This window comes from Podarcis raffonei, chromosome 16, assembly GCF_027172205.1.
Source record: "Podarcis raffonei isolate rPodRaf1 chromosome 16, rPodRaf1.pri, whole genome shotgun sequence".
NCBI classification, from domain to species: domain Eukaryota; kingdom Metazoa; phylum Chordata; class Lepidosauria; order Squamata; family Lacertidae; genus Podarcis; species Podarcis raffonei.
This window is the reverse complement of record NC_070617.1, coordinates 39,601,330-39,623,399: the sequence shown is the minus strand read 5'-3', so window position 1 is coordinate 39,623,399 and position 22,070 is coordinate 39,601,330. Positions and strand designations below refer to the sequence as shown.

At 46.2% G+C, this 22,070-nt stretch overlaps 1 protein-coding gene across 3 annotated transcripts; it reads left to right on the top strand.

Moving 5' to 3' along the window:
* Positions 1-26: 26 nt before the first annotated feature.
* Positions 27-21,797, top strand: LOC128404340 (anaphase-promoting complex subunit 5). 3 transcript variants are annotated; one of them, XM_053369853.1, is made up of 17 exons: positions 28-295; positions 1,006-1,085; positions 4,227-4,336; positions 5,558-5,753; positions 7,315-7,381; positions 7,968-8,069; positions 8,998-9,188; positions 10,513-10,594; positions 11,462-11,551; positions 11,995-12,176; positions 13,159-13,294; positions 15,111-15,185; positions 16,208-16,329; positions 17,908-18,015; positions 19,974-20,121; positions 20,713-20,875; positions 21,291-21,797. In XM_053369853.1, exons 1-17 carry the CDS (start codon positions 92-94, stop codon positions 21,503-21,505), a joined length of 2,271 nt encoding a protein of 756 aa, XP_053225828.1. In that variant the 5' UTR covers positions 28-91; the 3' UTR covers positions 21,506-21,797. The 3 variants fall into 3 exon arrangements, with proteins under 3 accessions (XP_053225829.1, XP_053225828.1, XP_053225830.1); XM_053369854.1 differs by lacking the exon at positions 17,908-18,015 and having other exon boundaries at positions 27-295; XM_053369855.1 differs by lacking the exons at positions 28-295; positions 1,006-1,085; positions 4,227-4,336 and adding an exon at positions 4,397-4,651.
* The last annotated feature ends 273 nt before the right edge of the window (positions 21,798-22,070 follow it).

The window sequence follows — 22,070 nt, the reverse complement described above, 5'->3', positions numbered from 1 at the left end:
AAGGCGCGGTTGCCGGGGTGACGGCGGCGTTTGCGCAGCGCCGGTGCGTGCGTCGCTGGTCTCTGCCCGCCGCTGAGCCGGGAGCGGCGCTATGGCCAGCGTGCACGAGAGCCTGTACTTCAACCCCATGATGACCAACGGGGTGGTGCACGCCAACGTCTTCGGCATCAAGGACTGGGTCACTCCGTACAAGATGGCGCTGCTGGTGCTGATCGGCGAGCTGGGCCGGGCCGGGCCGCACCTCAGCCTGCTCGAGAGGCGGCGCCTCAACCGGCTGCTGCTGCCTCTGCTGCAGGTGGGGCAGGGAAGCGGGGGTCGGGGGGTCGGCCGGGGCAGCACTTGGGCGAGTGGCCGCGCTGTCGGACGCGGGTTTAGCTCTGTCCCTGATGCACTTAATTCCTCTCTCTCCTCGCCGCTTATTATCCAACACACACCTACATACACGGGGCATCAGATTCATGTCGTCGGCGAAAGCTGATGGTTTGTTATTTGTTTGCATTGATATGCCACCTTCATCTTCCAAGGAGCTCAAGGTGGTGTGCATGGTTCTCTCTCCCTCACAACACCCCTGTGAGGTAGGTCAGGTTTCACTAGAGGTGTCAGGGTTTTCCTTTGTTTAGCTCTGGCAGTGCTCTTCTCTTCTTATCTTTTCTGGCCCCTCTTCACTGGAGATACAGTGGATGGGCATTGGGAGTAGGACTGCCTTTGATGGCGGCGCCAGAGTGACCAGGTGAAGAAGACAGGGCTGCTGCACCTTCATAGCTGCAAGGAAGGCGGAGTTTCAGTAGGGTTCTTTGGATGCATAGGGAGCTATTCGTGATCTTTCTTTTCCTTCATTACCCAGCTTGGGAATTCTTGTAGTGCAAGTGCAACAAGCAAAGTTGGGCACATTCTTTCCTGTAGTAGTATAGATTGCTATAGATGTTGGAGCTGGTACAGTTTACTTTTGTATTCATTTAGAAATTACTGTTAACTATTTCGTGTTTCTCCATGTGCTTTATTTAGGGGCCTGATATGACACTGTCTCGCTTGATTAAGGCTATTGAAGAATGCTGCCCTCACTTAGCGAGTTCTGTTCAAATAAGGTAAGTTCATTTGTTCTTTCCATAAGCATAATTGAGATGAGAGTTCTTAATCTTAACCCTGAATACTTTTCAAGCAGAATTAAACAAGTATGTAGTTAAGGACAAGATAAATTGACGTAGTAGTAGGTTTAGTAACTTTTGATCTAAAGTTCGCATTGTCTAAGTAACCTGAAACAGAGTAATGTGGCTGCTTAAACAAGTGGGCAAACCAAAGGGCAGTGCAGAATGTTCTGGTTATATGCAGTAAGCCAACAAAGCCATTTTCCAGGAAACTCTATTCTATCAATTCCCCAGCCCAGTTTTCCTGTCTTTCCTTCTCTCCCTGCCCTTAATAGTCAATATTGCATGGCCACTCAGCATGCTCAAACCTCATTGGACTGCTTTTTAGTTTTCCCCCCACTTTAGGGTTCCCCCCTCCCATCCCCCATCACGTGCAGGTGTACTTATGCAAACCATGGGTGTGAGAGGTTTCCCAAAGCTTGATGATGCCTCTTCTTCCAGGAGTCTGCTTGAGTGTACAGTGGTACCTCGGGTTACAAACACTTCGGATTACAAACTCTGCTGACCCGGAAGTAGTACCTTGGATGGCAAACTTTGCTCCAGAATGAGAACGGGAATCGTGCGCTGGCAGCAGTGGGAGGCCCCATTAGCGAAAGCGTGCCTCATGTTAAGAATGGTTTCAGGTTAAGAATGGACCTCCGGAACGAATTAATTTCATAACCCGAGGTACCACTGTAGTTCTTTCTTCAGAGTGTCCAGGTCTCCCTCTCCCTTTTCTAGTTCATTTCGTTCAGGAGTCAGTCCTAAATCCCAGCAAGTCAGATCTTAGAGCTGCCTAAGAGTTCCAGGGGAGGCTCTCCTCCAACAGGGGGCAGGTTTATTCTGAAATGGAGGGCTTCTATGCCTCTCCAGGTGTTTGACAGGGGGCTCTGTCTAGGCCCAGCCTGAAGAAAGCTTCCAGTGGGGAAGCAAGAACCATATCCAATCTCTGTAGAAGCGCCTTGTTTAGGCATCCAGCCTATTTCCTCCTCTGGATGTTCATCCTTCTCTCTAAGGCTTTTTATCCCCCCCGCAACTTCATTCTGCATAAGGCACAGCAATAGGGTTCCCTCTCTTTCACCAGACAGCTAATGGAAAGTGCTCCTCCCTCCTCTGGAGTCTCCAGAGAATGTCCAGTTATGGGCTCCTCAGGAGTGATTGCCTGTTGGTGTGGAGTGAGGCCTACTTCAAGGGCTAGCCCTCCACTCTCTCAAGCTGTCCCAGTTGAATGAATAGGTCTCTGCCATATGTATTATTTTTGTATTGTATTTAAAGTAATCTGTTGTTTTTAACTGTTTTTATTATATTTTCTACATTGAACTGGGACATTTTTAGGAAGCAATTAATACACAACAATAAATACTAATTAATGCAAGAATGGTACTGCTTTGGCTACATCAGAATAGGCACTTGGAATTTAGAACTTACTATAAATATGTATGATGGGTTTAGCTCACTCCAGACATCTCTTATATCCTGTTCTTTAAAAATTTGAAGTACAGTGGTACCCCGCAAGACGAATGCCTCACTAAACGAAAAACGCGCAAGACGAAAGGGTTTTCTGATTTTTTAGCCGCTTCGCAAGACAAATTTTCCTATGGGCCTTTCTCGCAAAACGAAATTTTTTTTGAGTTTTTCCCCACAGGCTCCCTCTAAACTTCAGCAGAGCGGGGCGGGCTGGGAGGGAATCCCTTGGACCCCCGCCGGACTTCACGCAGCCCTTTTGAAGTCCGGTGGGGGGAGAAGGGCTTTTCTTCCCACCGCCAGCCTTCAGAACAGCCTTCTGAAGGCTGGCGGTGGGAAGAAAAGCCCTTCTCCCCCCGCCTGCCTACAGAAGAGGTCTGAGGAAAGAGGCGAAGGAGTGCTGCCCCTTCACCTCTGTCCCCAGAGCTTGCCGTTCTCCCCCGGCCTGCCTTCAGAAGAGGTCCGGACTTGGTCTGAAGGCGGTCTCCATAGGAACGCATTAATTGATTTTCAATGCATTCCTATGGGAAACCGTGCTTCGCAAGACAAAAAACTCGCAAGAAGAAAAAACTCGCGAAACGAATTAATTTCGTCTTGCGGGGCACCACTGTAGTTGCATTTGTTTATATAGGACTTTGTATAACCTTTATAGAAAAGCCTTATGGGAGGGGAGTCACACCACATATGTTCCAGCTGAAATCTCCCTCCCCCAGAATGATCTCCCCTTGGGCAAATGAAAATAAGGATTGGAACACTGACTTATAAAATTTATTTTGGCAACTGTTGGGAGAAAATGACATATAGTTGAGGAGCTAAATAGCTACTCTGAGGGTTCTGGTGGGCACATGTTCTGTGGGATGGTCTTGGGAAAACAAACATCTCTGCCCTCATGTCATATCACAAATTGCTTTGGAAGTCACTTTCAGAATACTGTTTAAAAAGTTCTAATAATAGAGTTAATTATGTAGTTCTTTGGATCCTGGCTACAGATTTGTATAACACCTATTTATTTATTTATTTTTTAAAGTCATTTATTTGAAACTTTAAAAAAAAAACAACCTAAAGCTCTCTTTGCAAATGCTTGCTTATAGAGTTTAAAGGTGTGGAGAACTTGTCTACCGATAAATCCCAAAAAACTAACAGCGTAGCATGATGGAATGGTGTCATTTCTAGCATTTTAGTATCCTCGCCCAAGTGCTCTGTATACACAGAAAATTATACAGATTGTTGAGCTGGTTGTTTTTAACCGAGTCTGTTTCTGGCCTTGTTCTTTGGCACATAATTCTTAAAATAATAATAATAATAATAATAATAATAATAATAATAATAATAATAATAATTAATATTATTATTTCAGAGTGCTCTAATTTTAATGCCACTTTCTAAATGAATGCTGCCCCCTGCCCCTTTCCCCACATTATTCTTTGGGGAGAGGACAATAGCTTGGTGGACTATCATATGGTTTGCATGCAGAAGGTCCCAGGTTGAGTCCAGGACATCTCCAGTTGAGATGATCAGGTAGCAAGTGATGGGAAGGGCCTGTGCCTAAGACTCCTGGAGAGCTTCAGCCAATGTGAGTAGGCAGAACTGGGCTGGATGGACATGACCTGACTCTCTGTGTGGTGGTATCACTTGCAGAATAAAGCTAATGGCAGGAGGGGAGTTGAAAGATATGGAACAATTCTTTGATGATCTTTCGGAGGCATTCAGTGGAACAGAACCAGAAGTTCACAAAACCAGCGTTGTAGGTACTGTATCATTTATTATGTAAAAACCTTGGAGAGCCTCTTTATCCTTAGGGGCTGCCAGAGTCCTGGGCCCACAGTGCTCACCTCTTCTTCCTGGGCAGGGGAAAGAAAGCAGGGCTTCTCTCACTTTCCTCCTATTTTCAAGGTAAAGCTGTTTCTAACATTACAAAGAGTCATATGTGTGGCTTATCACATCTGATTATATTTTGCACTGATAAGTTTTTTAAAACTCCAGCAAGGTGCAGTTTCTCAATACCTGCGCGTTGCACAAAACATGGTTTTGATTAGTGACTTCAGTGTGCCAATTTTTGTAAGGTGAGAAGCAGCCCTTCATTTATGTTTTCACTAGTGGAGACCATGGAGGAAACTGTGTGTGAGGGACAAAACAAAAAATTTTTTTCCTTCCAGTAGCACCTTAAAGACCAACTAAGTTAGTTCTTGGTATGAGCTTTCGTGTGCATGCACACTTCTTCAGATACACACTGAAGAAGTGTGCATGCACACGAAAGCTCATACCAAGAACTAACTTAGTTGGTCTTTAAGGTGCTACTGGAAGGAAAAAAAAATTTTGTTTTGACTATGGCAGACCAACACGGCTACCTTTCTGTAACTGTGTGTGAGGGAGAAAGAGGAAAAAGAAGCCTTTTGGTTTGAGATGAGGAGATCTGAGAATTCTTTACTGTCTTAGGGAAACTTTTCTATAAAACGAGTGGCTAGCAAAGAGGTCCAAAAGGAATGGGTGGGTTTATACATTTGCTGAAAGTCTGTGGGAGTAAAGGAAAACTGGAGAGCAAAGAATTCAGTTCTCTATGAGTTGAGTCTGTACTGGTTTCTGATCCTTACGCCTGTGAAGATATACAGAAAAGTGGATGGGAAATGTTAGTTAAAATCTCAGAAGCCAATGGTATGGTTAAATATGGTTTCTAGTGATTGGAGTTGCATGTTAAGTGAGCCACTGAGCTCCTAACCACTATTCATGACCAGAACAAGCTATGCAAAACAAGGTGGATTTGCTTTGCTTAAGCTGCATCATTCATCCAGAGTGCAAAATTAGAGTTTATTTGGGCATGAGATTAAAAAATTTTTTAGCGTGGAGTACACTTATCTTGGTTATAAGGACTGTCTCCCCATAGTGGTGTGAGTGGGTACTGCAGGATTTGATGGAGATCAAGACATCTTAATACACTCCAAGAAACAGATCCTGCCCCCCTCTCTCTGTAGGCTTGTTCCTGCGCCACATGATCCTGGCATACAACAAGCTCTCATTCAGCCAAGTGTACAAGCTTTACACAGCTCTTCAGCAGTACTTCCAAAATGATGAGAAGAAAAGCGGAGGAGACGAGACTGAGATGGAACTGACCCACTGTGGGGAGCTGGAAGGGAAGATGGAGAAAGATGAATTTGATGGGCCTCTCAGGTAAGCTTCTAAGATTTGTTTCTAAAACTTGTCTCTGCCCTGCTTTGATAAATAAACCCTTCCAGCAGCTTTTGTCAGCTTGGTGTCCTCCCAGTTCTCATCAGCTGCTGCCAGCACAGCCACATGAATCATAGGACTGTAGAGCTGAAAGGGATTCTGAGGGTCATCTAGTCCAACCCCCTGCAGTGCAGGAATTTCAACTTAATCATACATGACAAATGGCCATCCAATCCCTGCTTTCAAATCTCCAAGGAAGGAGAGTCCACCACCTCTTGTGGGAGTCTGTTCCACTGTCAAACAGCTCTTACCGTCAGAAAGTTCTTCCCAGTGTTTAGTTGGAATCTTCTTTCTTGTAACTTGTTTGGGTCGTACCCTCCAGAGCGGAAGAAAACAAGCTTGCTGCATCCTCCATGTGACAGCCCTTTAGATATTTGAAGATGGCTATCATATCTCATCTCACACTTAGACTAAACAAACCCAATTCCTTCAGCTGTTCCTCATTAGGCTTGGTTTCCAGACCCTTGATCACCTTGGTTGCCCTCCTCTGCACATATTGTAGCTTGTCCATATGCTTCTTAAATTGTGGCGCCCAGAACTGGACACAGTACTCCAGCTGTGGTCTGACCAAGGGAAAATAGAGCAGGACTATAATTTCCCTTGATTAGAACATTAGACTTGACTTCAGTTAATGCAGCCTAGAAGAGCATTAGCCCTTTTTGCTGCTGCATCACACTGTTGACTCACGTGAAGCTTGTGGTCTACTAAGACCCCTAGATCCTTTTCACAGGTACTACCGGTAGGCCAGATATCACCCATCTTATATTTGTGCAGCTGGTTCTTCCTGCCCAAGTGTAGAACTTTACATCTGTCCCAATTGAAATGCATTTTGTTAGTTTGGGCCGAGTTCTCCAATCCATTAAGGCCATCTTGAATCCCAGTTCTGTCTTCTGTGGCATTAGCTACCCCTCCCAGCTTTGTGTTATCTGCACATTTGATGAGCATCCCTTCAATTCCTTCCTCCAAGTCGTTTATAAGGATATTGTGCAGCAACAGGCCCAGGACAGAACCCTGCGGCACCTCACTTGTCCCTTTTTTCCAAGATAGTGAGGAACCATTAATTGGCACAGCAAATCCATCCAGAATCTTGAGAAAAGGTCTCTCCCACCATCTGTGACTAGATCCTTCTAACAGAAAATGCCAGGAATTGAATCTAGGATCTTCCTCCTGCAAAACGTGCTGTATCTCTGAGCTCATTTTCCACCTCCCCCCACTCCTTAAGGCACATTATCTCAATCTTTTTTACAACAACCCTGGGAAGACATGGAGGTTGTCGATATTACACCCATATTGCAAATGAGGGGCTGAAAATGAGTGAGTGAGTGGTTCAGGCCAGAAGTAGTGTTTGACCCCCCAGGACTTCTTCATTTATGATTCAATAGGCTGAGCATATAGAAAAGCCATTTCAGCCTCTTTGGCAGTCTTGGGGTAAGGTGGTCTTGTAATTATTAGCAGGCTAGAATTCTGAGGGAATTTCACAGTGGGTCTTTTGCTCTGTCTCAAGGGAGGAAGAAATATCTTGCAATGGCCCGCTGTCACAGAAGCAAGCAGAATACTTCCTCTCTCAACAGGTATGTTAATAGTTATTATTAAACCTGCCAATTGGGTGAGCTAAAGGTGTGGCTTCTGGGGAGGGGGGCTTTTCCATGGTGGCACCTGGTTATCCCCAGACACATTTGCATGCTCCATTCTTAGTGTCTTTAAAATGCCATGTGAGGTCTGTCCTCTTTCCTCACACCCTAATACCTATTCACTCTGTTGGAGTTCTGAAACGGTTTTTAAAGTAAAATATATTCTTGATGTGATTGAAAATTTCAAAGGGCTTTGGATCCCAACCTTTGAGTTCAGTTGCATTGACATCTGGATTCTAGAGTGAAAGGCATGTTTGAGAGCCATTCTTGCCTGAATCCCTTAAGCCCGCTTTTCATCTTCGTAATCAAATTAGCAAGAGCCTCTCTTTTGAGTGTAGCCTAACGAAGCTTTGGCTAAATCTCTCCATGGCAATTTGTAAACATGCTGTCAACCACCCTTTTCTTCCTGATATAGAAGGGATTCTGTTGCTGTGGTGATAATAAAATTAAATGGTTTTTAATCCCAGCAAATTCATGCTTGTCTTTGTCTGGTTGCTCAAGTGACAGGTTTTTAATTTAATTCCAGGCATCTTTATTGAAAAATGATGAGACCAAAGCTCTCTCTCCAGCATCTTTGCAAAAGGAGTTGAACAGCTTGTTAAAATTTAACCCAGATTTTGCTGAAGCGGTAAGTTTGGTTTGGGTTCCCCCCCCCCCCGGCAGTCTGGTGTAATCTGTACTGTAGCACACTCAGCAGTTTGGTGTTGGTAGCACTGGTAACAGTTTTAGTGACATCCCTGACCATCATTGGCTGAGCTAGTATGTCCTGGGCAGGTCAGACAGCAGAGCTGTCGTTGGTTGAGGTGCCTTGTTTCAAAAGGAGGGCATACAGAAAAGAAGAACGTGTCAACAAATTAGCAGCTAGGAAAGGTAGGGCACCTGGGAAAGCAATGGGAATTGGTACAGAATGCTGAAAGGAGGAGGGGGTGGGAAATTGAGAAAGAGGGAATGGGCAGGAAAAAGAGGAGCGCGTGGTTGGGGACCGCAGTGATAAGGAAAGTGGAAAGTACTGTGGTTTGAAATTAGCCCACCAGATTCTTGGCCTCACGGCCCCTAGATTTATCATTGGGTGACCTTGCAGCCTTTCACCAAATTAGGTAAAGGTAAAGGTACCCCTGCCCGAAGGCCAGTCGTGTCCAACTCTAGGGTTGTGCGCTCATCTCACTCTAGAGGCCGGGGGCCAGCGCTGTCCGCAGACACTTCCGGGTCACGTGGCCAGCGTGACGAAGCTGCTCTGGCGAACCGGCACCAGCGCAGCACACGGAAACGCCGTTTACCTTCCCGCTATAAAGCGGTACCTATTTACTTGCACTTAAGGGTGCTTTCGAACTGCTAGGTGGGCAGGAGCTGGGACCGAACGACGGGAGCTCACCCCGCCGCGGGGATTCGAACCGCCGACCATACGATCGGCAAGTCCTAGGCACTGCGGTTTTACCCACAGCGCCACCCACGTCCCTTTCACTAAATTACTTTGCGCTAAATCTGTGTTCAATGTGGCCATTGCAGTTGCCTCTGATCACTCACAAGCTGCTGTTTGCTGCTGTTTTCACTTCCAGCATTATTTAAGCTACTTGAATGGCCTTCGGGTCCAAGATGTCTTCAGTTCAACACACAGTCTCCTTCACTACTTTGACCGCTTGATTCTCACCGGCGCAGAAAGCAAAAGCAACGGCGATGAAGGCTGTGGGCGGAGCCTGAGATACGCAGCTCTCAACTTGGCTGCACTGCACTGCCGCTTTGGTCACTAGTGAGTTGCTTTGTGTTCCTCCTGCTGCACAAATTGGCATGAGATCTTCTCCCCCCATCTGCCACATTGCTGCTTTCCCTCTGAGAGATCTCATGTGAACTCAAGATGATCCCACAAGATCTCACGAGGGCATCCCAGAGCCCCTTTGCTGAGCGGCACTTGCCTGGTAAGCAAGGCGGAGCACTTAAAAGCTCTCTGTCTTTTTGGGGGAGGGGAAGAAGGCCCTCTCAGCATGCCACCTTCAGAAGGTAAAGATGTTTGCACAAGGGGGTTCCGGGGAGGTCAGGTATGCAATATGGTAATCTCTTTTACAATTCCCTTCCTTAGCGGTAATGGTAACTGCAAACAAATAGAACAAAATAAACTAAAAATTGTAGTGATAAAATGATGGTAAAGAATAGAATAGTAATAGGAAATTGGAAAGAAAACCGTCACCAGCATTTTAATGGAGGGAAACATGAGTAACATGATTTGTTCAGTGAAGTCAGCCTTTGAGTGGGCCCATTGAATGAATAGACTTTGACTTGACTCCTTTGATTTCTGTGGGTCCACAGTGAGCGTGGCCTAGCTGGATACAACCCAAACTCACTGAGTTTCATTCAATAATATTAAAAAAATTGATATGAAATGTAGTTATACAAATAAACAGCAACTGACGGGATTGCCCTGATCAAGGATGTTTTCTGAACTTTGTCATTCCAGTAATGGATGAAACGTTTTTAACACAAATGAAGTGGTTATCTCGCTCACTTGTTCTTTTCCTTGCTGTGCTGAAAATGAATCAACTGAGACTGAATGTTTCTCTAAAACACGATGCACAACTCACCCCCTGAGCCCCCAGCAAGACTTGAGAGCCAGCCACTTTTTCAATGAGCCAAGGAGGGAGAAGGGGGGACCTTAGCGTGCCGGTGGGGGCAGAGGGATTGTCTTCTCTCTCTTGATTCTGATCTCCACACAGACATATCCAGCCGGTCCCTTGGCCTATTTTCCCAGCTGCTGTTGCTACCACTCCTGCTTCTGCCTTCCGGAGCTGACCCCTTGCACTGTGGTCGCATTTCCGTGCAAAGGTCCCAGAGTGTCCTGTGGATCAGAAGTGCTCCGCCCCCAGCTCTTAGCATCAAGATTCTACTTAGTGCTAACCCTGAAGTCCACTGGGAGGGGTGGGGAATCAACAGTGGGATATGATCTTTTTGGCCCCTGACGGTTCCAGGCCTGCTCCTACCAGATCCCTGGGTTTTTCCACCTCCCTGCCTGTAACATCTCATGGTTGGATGAGTCTGCATGAAGAGATTCTTGGCTACCTCTGTGTTTCCTTTGACTGTAGCCAGCAGGCTGAGCTCGCCCTTCAGGAAGCTATCCGGATCGCTCAGGAGTCCAATGACCACGTCTGCCTGCAGCATTGCCTGGTAAGATGATGGAAGCTTTCAGCTGGTGTGACAGAACTGTTGCTCACTTCCTTTCCATTACTGGTGCCTTCACAGATGCTGTTCCTATTTGCCATTAACTCTGAGGATCGGACAGGCTGCAGGTCTGCAAAAATCTTGGCTGGTTTTACTAAACGGCTTAAAATTGTGATCTGTTGTTTCCATCCAGCCCATGTTTCATCTAGTTTAAAAAAGGAAACGAGGAAAACAATTGACTTGTTAGGTTTTAAAAGCTGATTCTTTGCCTCCAGCTGGCTCTGGCCGTAACAAGTATGGCTGTGTAAAAGCATTCTTTTGCTCAATCTGTATTCCTTAACCATTTGAACACTGCACTGGGAGCTTAAACGCCTGTAGGAGTTTAAACTGTTCTCAAATCTTTACTGGCAAACGCCTTGGCTTTTATAGGTTTTCCTTCCCCTTTAATGGCACCAATCTGAGAGAGAAGATGCCTGCCTCAATGGCAGAATAAAATCTTTAAAGCTGTGAAACATCAGAAGCAGCATCAACCACTGTCAAAACCTATGACCATAACTTTGTGGGTCCCATTGATTTGTGGTCCACTGGCATCCATTCTTAATGTGAGGCTCACTTTTGGCATGCTTGACTCCTGAAAGGCAGTTTGCAGGCATCTATAAAAGAGAAGAATCTACTGCTCCTCTATTGTGTTTGTGCACCAGCCTTCCCCAACCTGGTGCCCTCCTAATGTTTTTGACTACATCTCCCGTCGGCTCCAGCCAGCACATGCTGTACTCCTAAGCATCTAGAAGGTACCAAGTTATGGAAGACTGATTTAAACTATTATGCAACAGTGTTGTTCATTCACCCCCCCCTTAACTCTTCACTTTCCAGAGCTGGCTGTACATCTTGGAGCAGAAAAGGTCGGACAGCTGTGTGCTCTTGGAGCACTCTGTGAAGAAAGCCGTCTATTTCGGATTGCCAGTATGTCTCTCCCACCCTTATTTATCCATTCCTTTGTCATTATAACTATTTTACACAGCCCTTGGATTAAATGTGTTAAGGGCTGTTAGCAATAAGCAAAACTGCAGTTTGTACAACTGTAAAGGGCATTCACAGCAGATTTCCCTTTTTTAAAAATACATTGGATGCTTGGCTGCAACCCTCCCTAGGGAGAAGGTTCTGTAACTGGTGTGACACACCCAAAAGCACCCTGTTCCCAGTTGCTCCCCCAAACACACCTTGTCCTTGGAGATGCCAGGGACTGAACCTGGGACTTCCTGCAGGCACTCTGCCGCTGAGCTGCATCGCTTCTCCAAACTCTGGCCCTGCGAGCTTGACTCTTGTCGTTTGCTTGGGGCTCTCATTGACTAATTGCTTCCCTTTTCAAATTCTGTGACTTTGTTTATTTTGTTTCTTTCTCCTAGTATTTAGCTTCCCTGGGGATCCAGTCCTTGGTTCAGCAAAGAGCTTTTGCGGGGAAGACTGCCAACAAACTAATGGGCGCCTTAAAGGACTCCGACCTCTTGCACTGGAAACACAGCTTGTCCGAACTCATTGACATCAGCATTGCTCAGAAGACGGCCATTTGGAGACTGTACGGTCGCAGGTAGAGCAGACCCTTATCCATCCGCTTGCGCCTGCCTGCCTCGTGCCCTGATTCTGCAGAAATGTGGAAAGGCTGCTGAATGTGGTATTGGCCACAGACTTAGGCTTCCTGATAATCTCTGCTGTCAGTTAAAAACAAAAGTTTCTAAAATGGGTGGGTGCAAAAATAAAAATTCTAAAACCCCGGAAGCTTATGGGCAACCATTCCTTCTATTTCCAGTGTTCAAGCTGTGAGTGCTGCTGCATATGTAACCATTGTGGCACCACTCATGCACAGGAAGATTGACCAGCAGGCTTGGGAGAACCCCATCAGCTGCAGAAGTACCAAAAATCTGAATATAGTTGGCAGCCCCGGAGGCTTCGTCTTCTCCCTGTTGCATGATGCCTCCCTTTTGCCGTAGGTCTCACCAGGGCTGCACAGCAGGCCCACATGCTCCAGGGGGGAAACAGCTTCAGGTGGGAGAAGACAAAAAACAGCTCAATCCAACTTATTGTATTCATTATATGTACAACTTGACTTTGTCAGAAGAAGATGCAGTGAACCTACAGGGAAGTCCCAAAGAACTGAGCATGCTCAGTGGCGATGGAATGCTGATTAATTTGGCCTGGGTGGGTGGGATGGAGTATCCAAGAGCACCGGGTGGCAGCACCCCATGCTGCAACATTCTGTTGCAGATCTCACATGTCCCTACTAAACCTCAGCAGTTTGAGGGAATGCTGGAGAAGATCTCCAGATGTTAGAAGCAAGGATTCATTGCCCTACAAAGTTTCTGTCATCCCCACAACCAGCAGAACTGAAATAAACTCTGCAAAAATAAAATAAAAGGGTAACATGCAAAAAAAAGTATTTTTAAAATTTTTTGCTGGCAAAGGATTTTATTTTATTTTTTGCTGCAAAGTACATGAGATGCTTCTGCACATAGCCCGAGGTGCTGGGTCTGTGGCTAGCATCCTTCAGTGCTCAAATCTTCCTCTTGCCTTAGCACCATGGCCCTCCAACAAGCCCAGATGTTGCTGAGCATGAACAGCCTGGAGGCCGTGAACGTGGGCGTGCAGCAGAACAACACCGAATCGTTTGCTGTGGTGCTGTGCCACCTGGCAGAACTACACGCGGAGCAGGTGGGTGGTGTGTGTGTGTGTGTGTGTGTGTGTGTGTGTGACTGCATGCTCTGGTTCCACACAGTCATTTGCTCCATAACTGGCAGTTCTTTTTCTTCCTGGAGGCTGGAGGGAGAGGTCACTCTTCTCCTGAAGCAGCACCTTGGTTCTAAAAGGCTCTGGGATGGCCTGGGAAGACCAAGGAGAAATTTGGCTTTTAAACTAGTAGAGCAAGTCTCTGGCTGTCTTTAGCCCTCAAAAGACACCTCTTTGCTGCTAGAGAGAGCTTTTGCTCCAACTTTTAGCTCCTGGAAGAGAGAGGACAAGATGTGCCAAAGCCTCAGAGGCCTAGGAATTATCTGTCACCCCTGGGCTTCTCCTGACTGCTCAGTTTTTTTCACCAGCCTTTTGCTGTTCTGTTAATATTGTTATTGCTTTGTTCTGTGGTTTTTAATATAGTGGACACTCGGGTTGCGAACGTGATCCGTGTGGGAAGCACATTCGCAACCCGCAGCGCCCCGTCTGCGCACGCGCAGGTGACAGTTTCGCGCTTCTGCGCAAGCGCCAAAACCCGGAAGTAATCCGTTCCGGTACTTCTGGGTTCAGCACTGTGCGCAACCCGAAATTGCACAACCTGAAGCATCTGTAACCCGAGGTATGACTATTACAATTTTAGTAAAAGTCTTGTTTTGATTTTAGTTATGATGGCCTTGTAATCTACCCTAGGGCCATTTGGTGAATGGGGGCTGCTATAAGTATAGATAATGTAGGGTTGTCATATTTCAAAAAGTAAAAACCAGGACACCCCAAAAGTTGTTGAGCCCAAATGTTGTAGGGACATATGGTAGCCCTAAGATAATGTCTAATAATATATATTCAGGCATCGTCTGAATCTGCTGTGAGCATGCTTGCTTGCCTCCCTTGTCTGTCAGACTTCCAAGCCTTTTCAATCATCCTTAGGCCCCACCACCTCATCCAGTAGGGTTGCTTTTTCTCCTTGTGGCACTCCTATCTCACCCACCAATCAATTCAGCTGTTGCACAGTCCATGCAGGACACCAGTGGATGGTGCCCACTTCCAAGATGAGGCTGGGTTCTCGGTTTCCCGTTCTGGGAAAGAGCAGCTCCCATCAGACCACCACCTTGACGTCAGCAAATTGATGACACTTGCCCATTGTGGAGTCCCCTTGTCAAGTGAACTCTGTGGTTGGATACTCATGCAAGTGTCGTATGTTTGATAGCTTTCCATGACTGCCCAAGTATAGCCATGATGTGCTTTGGGGGTTCCACCTGAAAAAGTGATGGAGAATAGTTCCCAGGTCCCAGAAGGTTCTACAGCTCCTGCTTGGGTAGAACCATTTTAAATGTTATATTTCTGCATCTGACAAAGTAGGCCATACTATGAAAAGAAAAAACAAACAAACTGCTCTTCAAATCAGTTATCTGCTGATAATCTGCAAGAGGCTGCTGTTTTAATGGTGTGTTAATCAGTTATTTATTTTCAGACTGTTTCATTTTGGGGCATTTTATATTATTTTTCTATTTTTCTTGTAAACTGTATAGCATGGAAAAAAGGCAGGGTAGGAAATAAAAAAGAAATCAGATAAATAGTCAAGTACAGAGTCCAGTCAAAGGCAAGTTCTGTTAGGGCTCTTTCAGTGAGAGAGTTCTCACTTCTGTTGAAATTAATGTGACTTAAAAGCACTTATCCTTAGCAGGATTGTTCCCCGAATCTTTTATTTTTCTTGGAGTTCCTATAGACACCAAGGTTACTATTTTGAGAACCAACTTCTTGAACATTTACTTCAGTCTTGTCTTTCTGTGTATGTTTGTGTCAGGGCTATTTTACAGCAGCCTCTGAAATACTGAAGCACCTAAAAGAGAGATTTCCTCCCAACAGTCAGCATGCACAGGTGAGGCCCAATGTTTGGACTGTAAGCTCCTTGGGAGCAGAGACTTATCTTTTTTTTATGACATAGGGATGAAGAAGGAGAAGAACTCTCAGCTTGCTTTGGGTAGCATTTCTGAACATTGCTGTGTCCAGGATTTGGGGGGGGGGCCTTCTTAACCTCTTAAATTCCCATGCTTCACCTGGAGGAAGCTCTCTGCAGACTTGAGTGAGAATAGTTCTGGTTCCCACATCTCAAAAAGGCTAATGTACAGCTGGGGAAAGACGAGTGGAAAAGGTGAAAAGTAAAACCCTACCCCAAATGTGACCAGGGATCTGGAGCAGCTCACCTGATGAAAAAAGGCTAACATGGTGCCTCTCTGATGCTGTTGGGCTCCCATCTCCCTCCAGCCCCTGCCAGCATGGCCAGTGCTCAGGGAAGGTGGGAGGTGCAATCCAGCAACATCTGGAGGAGCCACAGGTTCCTCTGCCCTGGTTTAGAGATAAGTGATGCCATTATCCATGGTGTGAAGAAAGAAAAGTGATTCTCCTCCTCCTCTCCTGGTCCTCCAAGGAAGGTGATTGGCATGAGATTCAGGGCAGGCAAGAGGAAGTCCTCTTCCACGCAGCACATGGTTAAGCAAAGGACTTGGACGAAAGACTCCCTTCAGTAAATGGACAGGGAGGGAACTGCAGGGATGAGTGAACTGGAAAAAGAGATGCCACCTGATCCAGGAATATCAGAAAGGATTTCCGGGTGCATGGACGTGACACCGGTAATGCCAGACGACTGCATCCTGGAGGATAACAATACCTGACCCTTTCTGCTAAAGCAAGCACCCCATCCTCTGGGTTCTGTCATGGCCATCTTGGCTACAGCACCCTTTGATTTGTGTCAGGCCAAAGAAAGCAGAAGCTGAAATGTTAGTACCTCTGTAATATATATACCTATATGATGTTGGCATGTCATATTTTTATGAGGTCTGTGTGTAAGTAAGACTCCTGTCCTGTTTCTTTTTAACCTGATCTGGAAATGTTCTTGTCCAGCTGTGGATGCTGTTTGACCAGAAGATCCAGTTTGACAGAGCTATGAACGATGGCAAGTACCATGTTGCTGGCTCCCTGGTGGCTGGGATTACAGCCCTGAATAGCACCGAGGGGGTTTACAGGTAAGAGATCACACACCTGCAGGAACAAGGGCCTCTTCTGATGTCCCCTTGAAACGGGATTAGCATTAACATGGGATTAAAATGCCTGTGGGATAAGGCATTGTATTCCTCTTTCTTTCTTTCTATCTACTTGTGCTAGCTTTTCCCACTGTTACACTGTAGGAAATAAAAAAAAAATATACACAAGACATTTTGTACATGCATTAGTAATGCTTTACCGCATGAGTTGGGAAAAGCCTCATTGGCCCTCAGCCATTGAGTGCATGGACTGCCAGTGCTGGATGTTTCACTACCCATCGTACAGCCCTAGGAGCTTGGAAAAACTTGCTTCTTTTAAGAAGAGAGAGAAACATAACTGGGATGCTTCCTTAGTCCCTAAAGGCAAGGCCACAGATCTGTGGCAGACCACCTACTCTGTGTGCAGAAGGTTCCAGGTTCAATCCCAGGCGTCTCCAGGTGAAGCTGCACAAGACCCCTGTGGGAAACCCTGGAGAGCTGCTGCCAGTCAGTGTGAGCTAGATGGAGCAAGTTCTACTATTTGTCTCCCTAGCCAAGTATTGTCTTCTCTGGCTGGGAGCAGCTCTTCTGGAGCTCAGGCAGTCTTTCCTCGCTTGCCACCCAATCCTTTGTAAAATGGCGGTGCTGCCAGAGATTGGGCCTGGGCCTTCCTGCCCCTCTGCGTGCCCCCCTCCCTCCGCAGCATCTGAGCAAGCTGCATTCTGCATACCATTCTGCTCTGGACCCGCATTGTGAATGCTCTGGTTAGGGCAGGATGCCACCCGGGAGCCCATAAATAGAGGGAAAGTAAACAATTTCCAACTCCCCCTTTCTGAAAAGTCTGTTGCCCAATGCCAATTGGCTCTTGCCATGGCGAGGTGACTTTTGCCTTGCTGAGTTCTGTGACCTTTCAGAGAGGGGTTATTTGTTTGTTTGTTATTATGTTATGAATTTTGTGTTTTTATACTGTAAACTCATCCTTGGATGAAGGGCATTATATAAATTTAATAAATAAAATAAATAAAAATAAAAGAAGCAATTAAAATGCAATTAAAAACCACTATGAATATATAATATGGACACAGCATGGACTACCTGAATGAAACTTGCAGACCACAGTTTTGGAGCCCCTGCATTAGGGTTGAATCAGAAACTATTGACACTTCATTGCAATCCATTCTTTGCATTAAACTGTTAGAAGTCTGTATTTTATTTTGAAAAATTATACCCTGCTTTTCTTCATCTAGGTCTCAAAGCTGCTTACTATGATAAAAAGCTGCTTACTGTGATAAAAAACAAACAATATACAAAATTTTAAATTAAACCGCAGAAATTTAAATTCTCAGATATTTTTAAAAGAACATGAGGAATTTATTTCTTTATTGTTTTTAGTGGTTGGTGACAGTAAGGCGCTAAAATGTGGGATACAAGTAAATAAAATCTTACGCTTGATCCAGCCAAAAATAAGCACTTTTGACATCCCTTTGATTTTGAGGGAAGAGATTTTGAGCACTTGAAATCACTGCAAATTGGAGGTGCATAAGACTCCATTTTGGGGACTCCTGGGATTCTCTCTTCCAGAAAAGCCATCCTGCTTAAAGCGCAGAATCAAATGTCTGAGGCGCACAAACTCCTGCAGAAGCTCTTGATTCACTGCCAGAAAATTAAGAACACCGAGATGGTGATCAGGTAAGCATTGAGCTGCCCGTTGCTCCCAAGGCGAGTTTCCCTGGGGGCCTTCTGGTAGCCCTGCAGCCGTGGGGAGAGGCTGAGGGTCCTGCTGGGCCTCTTGCGTGGGTGGCCCCTCTCTTTCGTGGGCCTGGGGGAAGCTGACAGGGCTTTCCTGTAGCAGCTCCCCGCATGCAGAATGCTCTCCCCAGGGAGGCCCACCTGGTATCAGGGCAGCCCTCATTTCAGCACCAACAAATAATGTTTTGCTTTCCTGGCATTTGGGCAGCACCAGTATTTTGATTACATTATAAACACGCTCGTGTATTTTTAATTTTATTGTCTTTTTCCTCTGCTTGTAAATCACTTCAGACTTTTATTTTATTTTATTTATTTTAACAATAAGAATAAAATGCTTGTGCATTTTTATTTTTTTTATTCTGGTTGTAAATCACTTCAGATATCTTGTAGTGTGCTTCCTTTCACACTGCTTCCTCTGTTTTATTCTCTCCATTTCCTGCAAGAAGGGCTATAATACCAGCCTCAAGTGCTGGGCAGGTCCTGTGGCTCAGTAGTAAAGCACCTGTTTTGTAGGCAGAAGGTCCCGGATTTCGTTCCCAGCACCCCTAGGTAGAAATAGGTATGTCTCCGCTCTGAAAGTATAGTGTCTAGACCAGTTCTTCTCAAATGTTGGGTCCCCAGCTGTTGTTGGACTACAGCTCCCATCATCCCTAGCTGGCTGGACCAGTGGTCAAGGATGATGGGAGTTGCAGTCCAACATGGCTGGGGACCCAGGTTTGTGAAACACTGGTCTAGATCAAGGGAACTAATAGCACCGCTCTATCCTGCCTTGGTCAGACCCAACCTGGAGTCCTGTGTCCAGTTCCCAGCTGAGAAGCTGGAAGGTATGTAAAGGAGGGTGACCAGGATGGTCAAGGGTCTGGAATCCAAGCCTTATGAAGAACAGTTGAGGGAATTGGGTATGTTTAGCCTGGAGAAGAGGAGAGGTGATATCTGAAGGGCTGTCACATGGAGGATGGAGCAGGCTTGTTTTCTCCTGCTCCAGAGGGTGGGACCTGAACCAAAGGCTTCAAGCTCCAACTGAACCTCAGGAAGAACTTTCTGCTGGTAGGAGCTGTTCGACAGTGGAATGGACTACCTTGGAATTTGTAGACTCTCTTTCATTGGTGGTTTTTTAGCAGAGGTTGGATGGGCCATGTGTCGGGGATTCTTTGACTGCATCTCCTGCATTGTAGCAGGTTGGACTCTAGTACGTTTCCGAGCACAATTCAAAGTGTTGGTGCTGACCTTTAAAGCCCTAAATAGCCTTGGTCCAGTATAGCTGAAGGAGCGTCTCCACCCCCATCGTTCTGCCCGGACACTGAGGTCCGGCGCCGAGGGCCTTCTGGCAGTTCCCTCACTGTGAGAAGCCAAGTTACAGGGAACCCAGCAGAGGGCCTTCTTGGTGGTGGCACCCGCTCTGTGGAACACCCTTCCACCAGATGTCAAAGAGAACAACAACTACCAGACTTTTAGACGACATCTGAAGGCAGCCCTTAACGTTTGAAGCATTATTGTATTCAAATCAAATTTTATTAAACGGTCACAGACCAGATTAACTCGTACAGCTAGTCAGCAAAGCATAACACCGGAAAAAACAAAGGACAATTCATTATTGTATTTAATATTGTGTTGGAAGCCGCCCAGAGTGGCTGGGGAAACCTAGCCAGATGGACGGGGTATAAATAATAAATTATTATTATTATTATTATTATTATTACCCTTTGGGCCCCTTCTAACTCTAAATTCTGTGGCTCTATGAAACCCTGGAGATCCACTGCTGCCATACTTGACAATTGGGACCATTGGTCTGACTTGATGGACAGTAGCTTCCTACATTCCTAAGAGTTGGGTTTTCCCGCTCCTCTACTTACGCACACTGTTGTATTTCTTGCCTTGCTCCCTCCTGCATGACTTAGTGTCCTCCTGTCCATTGCTGAGCTCTACTGGAGGTCTCTGTGCCACACAATAGCTCTGCCCGTCCTGCTCCAGGCACTGGCTCTGTCCCAGGAATACCGCCTCCAGTACTTGGCCTCTGAAACCATCCTCAACTTGGCTTTCTCCCAGGTATATTTGGCACAGGTGCAAGCCGTACCTGCTTTGTTCTTCCTGCTCCTTTATGCAGTTCTATCAGTGTGCTGTAAGGGGACAGCCCCTTGCCCCAAGAGGCTTGCAGTTTAAAATTCGATGCACAAAAAGAAATGGTAAAACTTACATATGCATATAAGTTTAATGCATCTATCAATGTTTAATTGTTTTTAAATGATTGCTCTATGTTTTCAAGGGTTCTTATTTTTATCTGTAATTAAATATATATTTTTATGTATATAAATCTATAATAATTATAATAAAGGGGGGGATAATAGGCATTTATTTCATTCTCCTGTACTTGGGCTTAGTGAATGACCTTGGGATGTGGGATCTAAAACAGCCGTTCACCAACATAATCTGCAGTTGGGACTCCAAATCCCATCAGTCCCGGCCAGCGCGGCCAGCCATTGGGGATGGTGGGAATTGTAGTCCACTCACACCTGGGAGTGTCACAAGTTCCCCAAACCCCGTTTTAACTTCTACACAATACCTAATTCAGCAAAGCGAAATCTAAACCAGCAGGTGATGATCTCTGCCTGACATTTGGGGCTCCCGCTTCCCTTCCAGCTAATCCTTGGCATTCCCGAGCAAGCGCTGAGCATTTTGCACATGGCGATCGAGCCCATCCTGGCTCACGGGGCAGTGCTGGACAAAGGAGCTGCCATCTTCCTGGTGGCCAAGTGCCAGGTCGCCTCTGCTGCTTCCTACCCTCCTCAGAAGAAGGCGGAAGGTAAGAACTCTCCTTGCACCTCCTCATCTCTATTCCATAGGCATGCGAGTGGAACGATATATTGCAGGTGGGAGGACTCAGCCCAAGAGGCACAGGCCTTCAAGGGCATCCCTTGGGTACGCACACCACCCTCCGTCCTCCGCTCAGGGCCACAGTCCAGCCAGGGAAGTGATATGGGAAGGGGACAGAGCAGGGCCAAGGAGAGGCGTGGCTGGTGGAGGCTTGGTTCAGGCAGAATCCCGAAGGCCCAGATGGGCAACTGGCTTTATAATCTATTTAATCAACTGCATTTTAATATATTTCACTGTTTAATCTTTGAGGGGGGGGGTTAACAGCTGGGCAATATATGGATTTTATGAAACAAACAAGACAAATGTTTAAGCAGGAGAAGAAAAACTTTGCTCTTTTTCGACAGCTCTGGAGTCAGCTATCCTGAACCTCAACGAAGCCAAAACCTATTTTGCCAAGGTGGACTGCAAGGAGCAGCTCCGAGATGTCCTTTATCTCCAGGCCAGGCTCTTCCACAGCCTTGGCAAGACCCAGGAGAGGAACCAGTGTGCCATGCTCTTCCGCCAGCTGCACCAGGAGCTTCCTGCGCGGGGGGTCCCCTTGATCAACGCCTTCAAATGAGCCCTTTGAGCAGAGGGCCTCATTCCAGAACAACACTGCTCAGCGCCGTTCTACTTCAGCAGGACTTGGGCAAGAGAACTCTCAAATAGATTGCCTCCTAAGCCGTTCCTCTGCAGCAGCCTTTCCGAGACCAGTCCTGTCCTCATGTTTGGGTTGGGGCTGATGAGGTGGTAGTCCAAAACTTCTGGAGTTTCTCCCCCACCTCCTTCCATTTATTATTATATGTCTCTTGTTCTGTGCAATCCTCAGCATTTGGAAATCAGTACCAATAAAGTTGTAGGTTTTGGGGTTTTTTCTTGCTACAAAGAAGGATGTTTCTGTCTGCCCTGAAATATGTTTCGCTTTGGCTGCAATTCATGGTTTGCTTGGGGATTTCCTGCCCCCCCTTCTTCTTGCAGCTGAGACTTGAGCATTTGGCTGTACAAGTGGCTCCACTGTAGGGAAAGTAGGCTTTAGGAACACAAAAGGTTAGTTGTGTGGGCAGCTAATTGGAGACTTACTTGCAAATTGTGCAATTTCTTCATAAAGCGTGGGACTTCTCCCCGCCTCCCCTGTGTTTGGAAAC